The sequence below is a fragment of the Lithobates pipiens genome, unplaced genomic scaffold (genome assembly GCF_037356315.1).
Source record: "Lithobates pipiens isolate NorthernLeopardFrog02 unplaced genomic scaffold, aLitPip1_a1.2 Scaffold_25, whole genome shotgun sequence".
Taxonomy (NCBI): Eukaryota; Metazoa; Chordata; class Amphibia; order Anura; family Ranidae; genus Lithobates; species Lithobates pipiens.
Genome location: NW_027507787.1, coordinates 29,003,975 through 29,019,440, shown reverse-complemented (window position 1 = coordinate 29,019,440; position 15,466 = coordinate 29,003,975). Strand labels below are relative to the sequence as shown.

Sequence of the window (15,466 nt, the reverse complement as noted above, 5' to 3'; positions counted from 1 at the left end):
TGTTATGCAATATGGAACATGTAGAGGAGATCAAAGTGCTGTCAGATAGCTCTTTGCCCTTGTATTTGGAGAAATTGTCTCCTGTGCTCTACTTACACCTGCTTATTCATTAACTTTATGTTTCTCTCTCTGTCTAGATAGCTGACCTTCAGCTCCATAAACTGGATGAACTGGACTGCCTGATCCAGGGCCTTCTCTACATGGATTCAGTGGGATTTAATGGACGGCCAGAGTGTTATTATTTTGAAAACCCAACAGATCCAGAGCAGTGTCTGAAGAAGCCATATTGCCTTGATAATCCTTATCCTATGTTGCTGGTTAATATAGGGTCAGGAGTCAGCATCCTTGCAGTGTATTCTAAAGACAACTATAAAAGAGTAACTGGGACCAGGTATCTATCTAATATTTTCCGAGCTATAACTTTATAGAAATATATCAAAGTATTAGTAGAAATAATGCCGCACACATCATTGCACACAACACTTACTTTATCACAAGGAGAATGTTGTGCCTTGTGACTTAAAGCACTTCAGCCCCGGAAGATTTTACCCCCTTCCTGAGCAGAGCACATTTTACAATTTGGCATTGCGTCACTTTAACTGAGAATTGCACGGTCATGCAACGCTGTACCCAAATGAAATTTGTGTCCCTTTTTCCCACAAATAGAGCTTTCTTTTGGTGGTATTTCATCACTTCTGTAGTTTTTTGTTTTTTGCCCTATAAATAAAAGATCGACAATTAAAAAAAAAAAAAAAACTATTTTTTACTTTTTGCTATAATAAATAACCCCCAAATAAAAAACAAAACAAAAAAAAAACGAATTTCTTCATCAGTTTAGGTGTGTGTGTGTGTGTGTGTGTGTGTGTGTGTATATGTATATATATATATATATATATATATATATATATATATATATATATATATATATATATATATATATATATATATATATATATATATATATATATATATATTATTCTTCTACATATTTTTGGTAAACAAATTGCAATAAGCGTTATATATAGCGTCTACAAACTATGGGAAATATATTTATGGCATTTTTATTATTTCTTTATTTTTTTTTACTAGTAATGCCGGTGATCTGCGATTTTTAGTGGTACTGCAACATTGCATCGGACACCTTTGACACATTTTTGAGACCATTGACATTTATACAACAATCAGTGCTATAAATATGCACTGATTACTGTGTAAATGTCACTGGTAGGGAAAGGGGTTAACCATAGGGGGCGATCAAGTGGTTAAATGTGTATTTCCTAGATGTTTTCTAACTGTATGGGGATGGGACTGACTGGGGGAGGAGACATATTGTTGTTCCTACTTTGTAGGAACAAACAATATGTCTCCTCTCCCCTGACAGAACAGGGATTTGGGTGTTTACACACCCAAATCCCTGTGCTGGCTCTCATGGCCGTTGGCCACGTGCATGAGGTCCACCGCTAGCGGCTCTTAAAGGGAAGGACATACCCATACGGGGTTTCGCCCAGCAAAGCCATTGTGCCACAGTATAAGTACGTGAGTGGTCGGGAACCAGTTAATGATTCTGGTCAAATGACTTTAATAGGGTTTTTGGTGCGACTCTCAGCTATGGAGCCGGTTCACAGATCTCCGTTGTGGCTGCGGAGCGCACTGCAAAGAAACGCTGTGCGTCTTTTGGCTCAGTTTCAGGGATGAATTCGGGCATAGATTTGGCCCGGATTCATCCCTGAAATGGGGAACAGGGACGCACAGCGATCCTGTGCGATCCGAAGCTGGTGTGAACCGAGCCTTAAAGTCCAAAATTTTTAATCATAATGTTGTTTCAAAGAAGAAAAAAAATCCAACAGGTTTTGGGGGCCAACCAGACTCCTCAGTTTATCAGGGCTGAGGAATTTTGACTGTGCCTAAATAAATAGACTCAAATAAGCAGATACCAAATAGACTGTACTGTGGTTTTCTGCTTGGAACAGTTTCAATAGGCAAGTTTATGCATTAATAAGTGCAGCAAGGGTCCTTTTTTGTTCTGCTACCATTTTATTATTAAAAATGTTGGACCCTTAGACATTTGTTTAGCATTCTCATTGGACCATACAATGGGCATAGAAATGAATCGAAAATAAAATAGAAATTAAAATAATCGCACTGAAATGAAGACTGACACTGTTTTTTTTCTATCCAGCTGTGGTTACTTGGCGCAACTTATAACATCCAAGTGAAAGATATAACGCCAACTTGCCAAAATTTTTTTCTTAAAGTGCTTGTACACCTAGTTACACCACTTTTACCTACATAAGGCTTACCTGTAGGTAGTGGAAATATCATATCCTAAACCGGTTTAGGAAATATTTACCATATACACATGTGCCCTGAAGAAAGGGCACGATCGTACCATTTCTAAAGGGCCCGCGCCGTGACCTGTGCCTCCAGCCAGAAACAGAGCCAGAGTCCATGGCCCCGGAAGGAAGAGGGGTGCAGATGGATGCGGCCACCTGTGGGGACATTGCGGGCTTTGTTTGCAGGTAAGTGCAACATAATAGGCTAGTATGCAATGCATACTAGCCCATTATGCTTTTACTTTGCTGGAGAAAAAAGAGAGTAAAATCCATCAGGGTTTACTTCTGCTTTAATTAAAAAACAATCACTGAGTTGGAAAAAGGATCACCCCCCCCCTTGTTTCAGTATTTTGCTTAACCACTTCCCGACCAGCGCACGACGATGTACGTCGACAGAATGGCACGGGCAGGCATATTGGCATACATGTACGTCCAATCTTCAATGCCGCCCTGCCATCGGGAGCGCGCCGCCGGCGGCGCACTCCTGCGCTGGTCGGGACCCCCGTGAGTTCGCTCGCGGGAGCCGCGGACTCGATCACTGCGGGCATACCCGCGATCGTCTCACGGGACGGCTGAATGGAGGAAATGCCGTGTAAACAGCATTTCTTCATTCTGCCTAGCAACTAGTGACGCTGATCTCTGCTCCATGTGATTGGAGCAGAGATCAGTGTTCACTAAATGAAAGCCCAACCCCCCCACAGTTAGTAACACACCCCTAGGGACACTTAACCCCTACACTGCCACCCACTGGTTAACCCTTTCACTGCCAGTGTCATTTACACAGGAATCACTGCATTTATATAGCAGTGATTACTGTATAAATGACAATGGTCCCAAAAATGTGTCAAAAATGTCCGATGGGTCCCCCACAATGTCGCAGTCACAATAAAAATCGCTGATCGCCGCCATTACTAGTAAAAAAAATAATAAAAAATTATTAATAAAAATGCTATAAAACTATCCCTATTTTGTAAACGCTATAACTTTTGCGCAAACCAATCAATAATCGCTTATTGCGATTTTTTTTTTTTTTTTTTTTTACCAAAAATATGTAGAATACGTATTGGCCTAAACTGAGGGGAAAATGTTTTTTTATATATTTTTGGGGGATATTTATTATAACAAAAAGTAAAAAATAATGCGTTTTTTTCAAAATTGACGCTCTTTTTGTTTATAGCGCAAAAAATAAAAACCACAGGGGTGATCATATACCACCAAAAGAAAGCTCTATTTGTGGGGGAAAAAAAAAGGACGTCAATTTTGTTTGGGAGCCACGTCGCACGACTGAGCAATTGTCAGTTAAAGCAACGCAGTGCCGAATCGCAAAAAGTGGTCTGGTCTTTGACCAGCAAAATGGTCCGGTCTGAAAGTGGTTAATCACCTTTTGCTTTAATTACAGCCTTTAGTCAGTAGAGACATATCCCAACAAACAGATGTAAAGGCTGTAATTAAAGCAAAAGGTGGTTAAACAAAATACTGAAACAAGGGGTGTGATCCTTTTTCCAACTCAGTGATTCTGTTATTAAATTTTATTTTTTACATTGTGTTATATCTTTCAATTGGATGTTATAAGTTGCACTGAGTAAATACAGCTGAATAAAACAAAAACTGCCTATCCTCCGTTTGGGCAGTTTTTAAAGGGGGGGGGGGGGATTCTTTTCTATACCCACTGTGTATCTATCTAATATAAATATTTATGTGTTTGTGTATATAATATAAAATTCTCCGCTCTGAGTTTTTCAAGGAATGTCCCCATTTTGTGAAGTGGCGCTGAACCAGAGCTAGTATTCCCAGTGATATTTTGATTGACCCATTGAAAACCTGTATCTTGTGCCTCATATTTTTTTATTTTTTTAAACCGTTTTCGTGGCTGTTAGTAACACCCTGAATAAATACTGAAAAAATGCAAGCTAATAGAAACAATCATGACATGCTCCCACTTCTATTCATTATTGTGGGTAGACTTGCTGTACATGGTCAGATATAGCTACCTTATTTTTTGCTCCATAAGACGCACCGAGGTTTTAGAGGAGGAAAACGAATAAAAAATATTCTGAACCAAATGGTGTACTAAAATATTTTGTAGTGCCCATAAACGCAGCTTGACCATTGCCCATAATGCAGACTTACCTGATGTTATCCAATCCTGTCGGGAGCAGTGTCAGGCTGCCCAGCTGGGAGATCGCCTGGTGCCCACAGGGGGTTTGGATGTCTGTCCCCCGCTCTCCTGTCTCTTCCAGCGCTGGGGCAGTGATAGCGGGGGCATTGCCAGCGGCGTCGGGGGGGGGGGGGGCAGACATATATTCGCACCATAAGACACAGAGACGTTTTCCCACATATTTCTGGGGGAAAAAAGTGCGTCTCATGGTCTGAAAAATATGGTGTATTTCCTAATGCTTTAAGGCCCACCCTATTATTATAATGTAGATCTCTCAGTTCCAGTCCCTCTAATGCCGCGTACACACGACAGGGCTTAAGTCCGGCAGACTTTCGCCGGAGTTCTGACGGACTTTCCGAATGAACGGACTTGGCCACACACAATCACACCAAAGTCCGACGGATTCGAACGTGATGACATATGACTGGACTAGAATAAGGAAGTTCATAGCCAGTAGCCAATAGCTGCCCTAGCGTCGGTTTTAGTCCGTCAGACTAGCACACACACGAGCGGATTTCTGGGTCCGGCAGAGTTCTGTCGGAAAAATTTGAAACATGTTCCATTTGTAAAGTCTGTCAGACTTTTGCAAATCAAAAGTCCGCTGCAGCCCACACACGTTCGAATAGTCTGCCGGAATCATTCCGTCAGACTTTTGATGTTGAAAAGTCTGGTCGTATGTACGCGGCATAAGGCTCCTTTCACACGGACATTGTTTGTTTCATCACATCAGTCGTGTTTTTTTCTAAGAAAAAACGGATTAAGTTTACATCAGTATTTCATCAGTTTTTACACCAGTTTTTTTACATCCACTACCAATGCAAAAATGGACCGTTTGTCCTTTTTATCCATTTTTCCCCCGTAATTTTTTTTTAGCAGAACAGAAATAGGGCTTTGCTCCGTTTCAAAAAACGGATGTTTATGGAAGCGGTTGTAAGTGATGATCACCTGTTTTTCCATAGAGATGCATTGATGTCCATTTTTTTACATTTTTTTTCGATCAATGGATGGATGAAAAACGGACAAACGTAACCTGTGTGAAAGGGGCCTTATGCTGACTATACACGTGGGAAGTTTGTAGCACATTTTCCCTTTAGCTTTTTGTTGAAGTTGAATAAAATAGTGCATGGCAATCTGCCACCCATTGTTTCAGACTTTGAGCATTCAGATGATCAAGAACACAGAATAAAGTGATCACTACCGCTGTAATCTAGTCAAAGGCAATTTGTAAATAAATATCCACCTCAGTTGTTGGCCAGCAAGTCACTTCAAACAGTGAAGGGGTGGCTGTGAACTATAGTGTTAATTTCGTAGACTAAAATATTTTAGTGCACTAAATTTAATACTATGTTTTAGTCCATAGTATTTTTAGTTCACTAAAAAACAATTCAGATGACTAAAATAGGAATAAAACTAAAATGCAATTTTAGCCAAAAAGACTATAACTAAAACTAAATCGAAATTTGATGTACAAATTAACACTAGTGAACTACTGAGGCGAACAATTCCAAAATTGCCTTAACATTAGGAGGCTTATGGCCAGAATAGTTTTCCGTCACAGATTCACATGGTCATGATTTCTTTTGCTGTCTTTATATTACCCAATATAATGCACCTAGGCAGAAGCCCATGATGTTGGCTGTGATCTTATGTGATTATTTGAATGACCAGCACAAGCACTGATTTATATAGGTGTTTATTCCAAGTAACTATAACCATAATAAAGTTGTATGAAGTGTGTGTGTGTGTGTGTGTGTGTTAGAAAATATATCCCCTCTATGTGATTTACTTTAAAAACCTGCTTTTGCCATGAGGCCCAGCCATGCATAGTTGCTTCCCTGCTTCTTCTCCTAATGCATTGGTCTCCAAACTGATGCCCTTGCTTTTCTTTTATCCACCCCTAAGGACTCTCTTCCTCCCTTCTGACATCAACAGTGTGGCACTATTCCTTCCACTGACACCGATTGGGCCCTGTTCCGCTCACTGACACCAATGATGGTGCACTATTCCTCCCATTGATACCAATGATTGGGGCGCTATTCTTCCCACTGACACAAACAGTAATGCACTATCCTTCCCACTGATGCCAACAGTTGGGCACTATCCTTCCCACTGATGCCAACAGTTGGGCACTATCCTTCCCACTGATGCCAACAGTTGGGCACTATCCTTCCCACTGATGCCAACAGTTGGGCACTATCCTTCCCACTGACGCCAACAGTTGGGCACTGTTCCTTCCCACTGACGCCAACAGTTGGGCACTGTTCCTTCCCACTGACGCCAACAGTTGGGCACTGTTCCTTCCCACTGACGCCAACAGTTGGGCACTGTTCCTTCCCACTGACGCCAACAGTTGGGCACTGTTCCTTCCCACTGACGCCAACAGTTGGGCACTGTTCCTTCCCACTGACGCCAACAGTTGGGCACTGTTCCTTCCCACTGACGCCAACAGTTGGGCACTGTTCCTTCCCACTGACGCCAACAGTTGGGCACTGTTCCTTCCCACTGACGCCAACAGTTGGGCACTGTTCCTTCCCACTGACGCCAACAGTTGGGCACTGTTCCTTCCCACTGACGCCAACAGTTGGGCACTGTTCCTTCCCACTGACGCCAACAGTTGGGCACTGTTCCTTCCCACTGACGCCAACAGTTGGGCACTGTTCCTTCCCACTGACGCCAACAGTTGGGCACTGTTCCTTCCCACTGACGCCAACAGTGGGGCACTGTTCCTCCTCCACCGACGCCAACAGTGGGGCACTGTTCCTCCTCCACCTAACCACAGCGGGGCACTGTTCCTCCTCCACCTAACCACAGCAGTGCCATGTGATATTTTTACTCTCACTGACCCTCAGGCCTGAGGAATTATCTACTCCCACTGTCCACAGTCGGGTCCCTTTAAAGTCTCAAGGACCTTAAACTGGCCCTTTGTTTAGAATGTTTGGAGACCCCTGTTGTAATGCATTGTTTGCACCTGCACTGCTCTTTGTGTGTTTGTATTTTGAGGTCCCCATAACCTTGAAATGCTGTGTCCATTTATTTCTTCAAAATCAACTGAGACCTACACATTTTTTTTTTTTTTTTCTTATTTATTTATTTTACTAGCATTCTGTTATCCTTTACACAGTTTTGTTTCCTAATCATTTCAGTCTGGGAGGAGGAACATTCCTTGGCCTATGCTGCTTGCTGACGGGTTGTGAAACATTCGAAGAGGCTTTGGAAATGGCGACTAAAGGAGACAGCACAAATGTCGATAAACTTGTGAAAGACATCTATGGTGGGGACTATGAACGCTTCAGTCTTCAGGGCTCTGCTGTTGCCTCTAGGTAATAATTATACAGTAACATTTAGTTGTTGATGCAAGAAATGTGTTGAAACATTTTAAGGCTAAGTTGACACTTGCTCACTCTCTGAAAATCTCTCCATGGTGTGAACAGTAAGCTTTTTCAAAGCATTTGCAGAGTTTTCAGAAAGTTTTGTTGAAGCTTTAAAATGTATCATTCAGCTCCCATTTTGAAGTGTTAAATACAGATTTCTAGGAGTACTTTCACTTTAAACGAGCTATCTAGCAGACTTTAGTACTACTTGAGACTTGTTGAAAGCCTGTTGAAGCCTGCTAGCAGCTTGTTTAAAGTGACAGTCAGCACTCCCATTTAGATCTGTGAATAACATTTCCAAACAGGAGCTGAAGTGTACTTTTAGGCCCCTTATACGTGGGGTGTTTAGCCACTGTGTTTATAATCCCGGTGCTTTTGTGCAAAAGGGAGGCACAGGTACAGCATCTAGCCTTTCAAGGTCTGTGACCAGCTGAAATGCTGACACTGTACTAAGTGGTGCTCGTGCTTAAGGCCCCTATGCGTTCAAGGATGTTTGCCTGGAACAAAGATATTCTATGTTCTGGGCATATGTCCCTGAATGCATAGGGACCTAAACATGAGTGTCACTTATAGTGCCATGTGGCTGCTCGAAGCTTGCCAAAAGTTTCATAAAAGCTTGCTGTTTACAAATGCCTGGGCAAACTAGGTCTAAAAGAGCTGATAACTTTAAAAAAAAAAAAATGTTTGTAAGGGCTTGTTTACCCTTGCAGTCAGACAATAGGCAGTTGAGCCACAGTTTTACTGCCCCTCCTTAAGCTGCACAGGCAGCTCGACAGTGTTGTACAAATGCTGCAGGATTGTCAAAAATGATACAACCTGTTGTGTTCATTGGGCAGTACTGTTACTGAACACAACCCATTCAAAAGAATAGGGCCATGCCTCAACAGCATTCAGTGCCTTTGGTTATGGCACAGTGGTGCTGGTATTCCAGGGTAAAACAGGTGATGAGGAGGCAACATATCGCTTACTCACTGCCTGTCAGATGCCTCTGAAAAGCTATCCACAGCAAATGTATTTTCAGAGGGGTAGCTAGGAAGAATTGGAATTTTGGAATTATGGGGTCCTTACAAGTGGGAGGAGGTCCTGGGGCAGATCCAGAAAAGTCTTTTGATCTTGAAATACCCAAGAGGATGCTAGAGTCTGTAGCTGGGAAAAAGGTGTCCTGGGACAACCTGCTCAGTTTGTTTCTTCAAACGCCCCGTAAGATTAAGTAATATGATAATGGCAGGTTTCGTAAGAAACACGGTTAACCAAACACATATGTTTGTCACAATGACCTCAGGGTAGGTGTGGTCCAACAGTCACTTAGCCACTGCCAGACTACATTTGCTTATGTCTAAACAGGAACAAAGCAATTTGTCTTCTCCTATTGTGCTGGAACAAGGAATTAAAGATGTACAGGCAAATTTTTTTTTCTGCACTCTGTGACCTGTTTGCAGCCAACAGCGGGCTAAAGCCCGCTGTCAGCTGATCTCACAGAGCTGTTTCAGGCTGGGGAAAGATCACGATCATATGGTCGGGCTGAAAGATCGGGGGGGGGGGGGGGGATTGCAGTGCAGACAGCGGTGACTGACAGTCACTACTCTCTGCTCATGGAACACTGAGAACTGAGCGATCAGCAGTCTTTAATCGCTTAGTTCTCAGCCTTGAACCCATTGGGGGGGGGGGGGGGTGGGATGGGGGCTGGGAATGCAGCATCGAACCAATGCTGCATCCACCTAGGTAAGTATGATTTCTTAAAAAAATAAAAATAAACAATTCCAATATTTCGCATTTAACCACTTAATAACCGGCCTATAGCCGATTAACGGCTACAGGTCGGTTTGCTATCTCTGAGAGGCTGTTAATTAACGGCCTCCCGGAGAATCGTTCGTGCGCGCCCCCTGGGGCGCGCACGCCGGAACATCCGTGCTCGCCGAGTTCACGGGACCCGGCGCAACACGGATCGCGGTAAAGGACCAATGGCAGCGGTCCTTTACCACGTGATCGCTCCGTCCAATGACGGAGCGATCACAAATGTAAACAATTCGGCTTGCCGGGTCAAGCTAAGGTCATCAGTCTCCTCTCCTCACACCGATGCAGCGTGAGAGGAGAGGAGAACATTCCAGTGAAACTAAAAAATAACTGTGAGTGCCCATCAGTGCCCAAATAGTGCCACAACAGTGCCAGAACAGTGCCAGACCAGTGCCATCTATCACCTGTGCCACCTCTGTGCCAGCAGAGCCACCCCAGTGCCACCTGTGCCCATCAGTGCCACCTGTGCCCATCAGTGCCACCTGTGCCCATCAGTGCTCATCTGCGCCACTGCAGTGCCACATCAGTGCCGCCTGTGCCCACCAGTGCCGCCTGTGCCCACCAGTGCCGCCTGTGCCCACCAGTGCCATCTGTGTGCTAATCAGTGCCACCAGAGCCACACCAGTGCCACCAAAGTCACTATAGTGCCCATCAGTGCCACCTGCGCCCATCAGTGCCACCTGCGCCCATCAGTGCCACCTGTGCCACTGCAGTGCCCCATCAGTGCCGCCTGTGTCCATCAGTGCCGCCTGTGTCCATCAGTGCCGCCTGTGTCCATCAGTGCCGCCTGTGTCCATCAGTGGCGCCTGTGTCCATCAGTGGCGCCTGTGTCCATCAGTGGCGCCTGTGTCCATCAGTGCCCACCTGTGCCGCCTGTGTCCATCAGTGCCCACCTGTGCCGCGACAGTGCTCTGCAGTGCAGCCTCACCAGCCACAAGAATGGCAAAAAAATATTTTACTAGTGAGGAAGCCTACAAGCTTCTAAGTATGACCAGCGAGAGCAGCGGGGAGCTCTCTGAGTCTCAGTCTGATACGGATTCGGCCTATGAACCCGTTACAAGCAGCGGGTCTGATACAGAATCAGAAGAGGAATGTGTGCCAGTGAAAAGAAGGCGTTCTGGTGTGGAGCCGCAGCCTACTACCATGGACGGCAGAGCAGAGCCGTCCACCTCGAGAGCAGAGCCGTCCACCTCGAGAGCAGAGCCGTCCACCTCGAGAGCAGAGCCGTCCACCTCGAGAGCAGAGCCGTCCACCTCGAGAGCAGAGCCGTCCACCTCGAGAGCAGAGCCGTCCACCTCGAGAGCAGAGCCGTCCACCTCGAGAGCAGAGCCGTCCACCTCGAGAGCAGAGCCGTCCACCTCGAGAGCAGAGCCGTCCACCTCGAGAGCAGTGCCGCCCACCCCGAGAGCAGTGCCGCCCACCCCGAGAGCAGTGCCATAAGTGTAATGGGTGGTTGAGGTATTAGATGTGTAATTTATGCTCCTAGAACGCCTGAAGTTGCTACTTCAATGTTGGACTTGTGTATGTGGCCAGGCTGTGTAAAAGTCTAACACATGTGGTATCGCCATACTCAGGAGGAGTAGCAGAATATATTTTGGGGTGTCATTTTTGCTATGTACATGCTATGTGTTGGAAATATCTTATAAATGGACAACTTTTAGTAAAAAAAAATGCATTTTCATTTTTTTCCACAATTTCCAAAAACTTTGGGAAAAAAATGAACCATTCCAAAGACTCATTATGCCTCATAGATTATACGTCGGGGTGTTAGCTTTCCAAAATGGGGTCACTTTGTGGGCGTTTCCATTGTCCTGGTGCTCCAGGGCCTTCATAAGTGTAATGGGTGGTTGAGGTATTAGATGTGTAATTTATGCTCCTAGAACGCCTGAAGTTGCTACTTCAATGTTGGACTTGTGTATGTGGCCAGGCTGTGTAAAAGTCTAACACATGTGGTATCACCGTACTCAGGAGGAGCAGCAGAATGTATTTTGGGGTTTCATTTGTGGAATGTATATGCCGTGTGAGAGAAATAGCCTGGTAAAATGACAATTTGGTGTGAAAAAAAATTAAAATAAAAAAAATCTTTATTTTGCAAAGAATTGTGGGAAAAAATTACAACTTCAAAAAACGAACCGTGCCACGTACTAAATACCTTGGAATGTCTACTTTCCAAAAAGGGGTCATTTGGGGGGTTTTTGTACATTACTGGCTTGTTAGGGTCTCCAGAAATGAGATAGACTGTCAGTACATCAGCTGTGATCAAATTGATACATTTTCAGTGATTGGCACCATAGCTTGTAGACCCTATAACTTTCACGCAGAATAAATAATATCCACTAATTTGGGTTATTTTTACTAAAGACATTTAGCAGTATACATTTTTGGCCAAATTTATGAAGAAAAATTACTTATTTGCAAAAAATTTTAATAGAAATGAAGAAAAATGCTTTTTTTTACAAAATTTTCGGTATTTTTTCATTAATAGCACAAAAAATAAAAAAACGCAGAGGTGATCAAATACCACCAAAAGAAAGCTCTATTTGTGGGAAAAAAAGGACGAAAATTTCAGATGGGTACAGTGTTGCATGACCGAGTAATTGTCATTCAAATTGTGAGAGCACCGAAAGCTGAAAATTGGTCTGGTTATTAAGGGTGTTTAAGTGCCCAGTGGTCAAGTGGTTAAACTGACAAATTTCAGAACACAAAAAGGGGTAGGCACTATTTCAATGGAAAGATGTCTTGGGCCCCACTCAGATATTGGCTTGTGGGAACGAGTGTTCCCACTTGCAAATTTTAAAAGCTCAATTTACTTGCGCTTCTGTGTGTTGTGCATAGGGCAGTCCAGCGACCTTAATGGGTTTCCCTATGTGTGTTTTTTTTTTTTTTGTCCAAAGGAAGCTCCTGCTCCTTTTTTGACTGACAAGCTTAGCACAATTTTTTAACACATATTTTGCCATGATTGCCACATGATTATGTCATACGACAACCACAGCAGAACTGCACCTTATTTCAGGTGCCGTTAAGAAAAAATGGCACCCAAATTTACATTGCCTGTTTTGCTGCGATTTGGAAACCAAATCGACCTAATGTAAACAGAGTGAATATAATAAGTGCTGAACCAATATGTTCAGGGTCACATGACCTTCACATATATAAATGACAGCCAGAGTTCTTCCCATCCATGAAACAAGCAGCCAGGTGTCCAAATAATTACTAACCATCCAACCATGCACAATAGCTAACAAGCATTGTCCCTAAACTTCTGACCCCATCATGCTTTTGCAATGCAGCCCGTCACGTCTCGCCTATAAATAACAGCCCAAGAAGTGTATTTGACTTATCAACTGTTTACAACAAATGTCACTATTCCTAAGAATACACACAAACGTGTTTATTCGTCAGAATTTCCCACTCTTCCCTTTTATTACGGACTTATCTAAATTATTCAGGTTCCATGATTATAGCAGATCTATTAAGGAAATCTAACCTCACCCTTTAGAAGATTTCTGTTTAACCAATCAATGAAAGGATAAGTTAACCACCTTCAGACCGGACCATTTTGCTGGTAAATGACCAGAGGTCTTTTTACAATTTGGCACTGCGCTGCTTTAACTGGTAATTGCGCGGTCATGCAATGTTGTACCCAAACAAAATTTGCGTCCTTTTCTTCCCACAAATAGAGCTTTCTTTTGATGGTATTTGATTGCCTCTGCGATTTTTATTTTTTGCGATATAAACGTAAAAAGACCGCAAATTTTGAAAAAAAATGATATTTTCTACTTTTTGTTATTAGAAAAATCCAATAAACTCAATTTTAGTCATACATTTAGGCCAAAATGTATTCAGCCACATGTCTTTGGTAAAAAAAAAAGTCAATAATTGTATATTTATTGGTTTGCGCAAAAGTTGTCACATCTACAAACTAAGGTACGTTTTCTGGAATTTACGCAGCTTTTAGTTTACGACTGCCTATCTCATTTCTTGAGGTGCTAAAATGGCAGGGCAGTACAAACCCCCCCCCAAATGACCCCATTTTGGAAAGTAGACACCCTAAGGAAATTGATAAGTGGCATGTTGAGCCCATTGAATATTTTATTTTTTTGCCTCAAGCGATTGAATAATGACAAAAAAATTTTTTTTTTTTTTTTTTTTTTTACACAAAGTTGTCACTAAATGATATATTGCTCACACATGCTATGGGCATATGTGAAATGACACCCCAAAATAAATTCTGCTGCTTCTCCTGAGTACGGGGATACCACATATGTGGGACTTTTTGGGAGCCTAGCCACGTACGGGGCCCCGAAAACCAAGAACCGCCTTCAGGCTTTCTAAGGGCGTTACAGTTTTGAAGGCCATAAAATGCCAAGATGGCACAAACCCCCCCCAAATGACCCCATTTTGGAAAGTAGACACCCCTAAATTTAGGGGTACACTAGTGAGACTAGGTAATAAATGGCGGGTGCCCTGAAACTATAAAAAAAATAACTAACCAACCAGCGTCACCTGTAACAGTTATATGGTGATCACTGGTGAAAGGGTTAACTAGGGGGCAATCAGGGGGCTTTATGCGGTAGTATATGGGGGTCCCTGGCGCTATAAAAAGCTGCGGCGAACCTAAATACCTACCTGCCTAACTAGCGTCACCTGTGACACTAATACAGTGATCAGAAAAACGATCGCTTATTAGGCTGGGTTCACACTGGAGCGATGTGGGAACGCCACGAATCCGCGGCGGGTTCCCGCATCACATGCCTCCCGGCGGCAGTTCACACTGCCCTATGTGAACTGCTGGGAGTGTCAGTGAAATGTTAATGACACCCCCAGATCAGTTCGCATATCGCAGTGCGATCTGCAAACTCGGATCGCATGGTGTGAACACCCATGCGATCCGATTCTGCTGCGGACCAAAAAAAGGGTCCCATGCGAGTTTGCGGAGGGTGCGACACGAATTCAGCCATACTATCTGTATGGCTGAACTCGAATCGCACAGAGATCGGATGTGATTTGCACTGCAGTGCGGTGCGAATCACATCCGTTCTCATAAACCGCTGCAATGTGAACCCAGCCTTAGTGACACTGGCGACGGGGGGTGATCACGGGGTTAAACCTTTATTGGGGGGGTTAGGGGGGCACATTAGAACTAAAGGGGGCTAACCCTAACTGCCCTAACAGTTATTACAGTCACAAATGACACCAATGCAAAAAAAAAAAAAAAAAAAAAAAAGCAATTGGTGTCACTGTGACTGGGGGGGCAGGGGTAATTGGGGGGTGATCGGGGGGTAAAGGGGGGGTGTGAGTGCCTGGCATGTTCTACTGTGTAGTGTAGTGCTTGTGCAACTCACCGATGCTCTCTCCTCGGTGCCGGAACGAAAAATACCGACACGGAGGAGAGAATACATCACTTCCTCTCCTGTGTTTACATTACAGGAGAGGAAGTGATGTCACGGGACATTTTCATTCGTCGGGAGCGATCGCGAGGGGGTGGCCATGAATGAATGGCCGTCCCCTCGTCCGGGATCGCTCCCGAACGAATACCGACCGCCGCAGGCACCGGGCTGAATTTCGATCCATGTATGGCCGTTTCCACTACTGAACAGAATTCAATCTGATGATAGGCTTTTGTCCAATAGGAATGTTGGAAAACCTTTGTCAATCAGTGGCTTCAGGCGCCGATCAGTGTGTTCTGACAGCAGAGAGTCCCGTTATCAAAATACTACGGGGAGTAGTCCTCTATCCACCTCGCTTGTGTGAATGGGAGAAATCCGCAATTTCTTTATTGATTAAAAAAATGATTAGTAAAGGCCTCA

At 43.8% G+C, this 15,466-nt stretch overlaps 1 protein-coding gene across 2 annotated transcripts in view; it reads left to right on the top strand.

Annotated features, from left to right (window-relative positions):
* PANK1 (pantothenate kinase 1) overlaps positions 1-15,466 on the top strand; it is an 80,294-nt gene that overhangs the window by 48,267 nt on the left and 16,561 nt on the right. For both annotated transcript variants that reach the window (XM_077454197.1, XM_077454198.1), the window contains exons 3-4: positions 138-391; positions 7,635-7,811. In XM_077454197.1, coding sequence (XP_077310323.1) covers positions 138-391; positions 7,635-7,811 — 431 coding nt within the window. The remainder of the gene's footprint in view (positions 1-137; positions 392-7,634; positions 7,812-15,466) is intronic.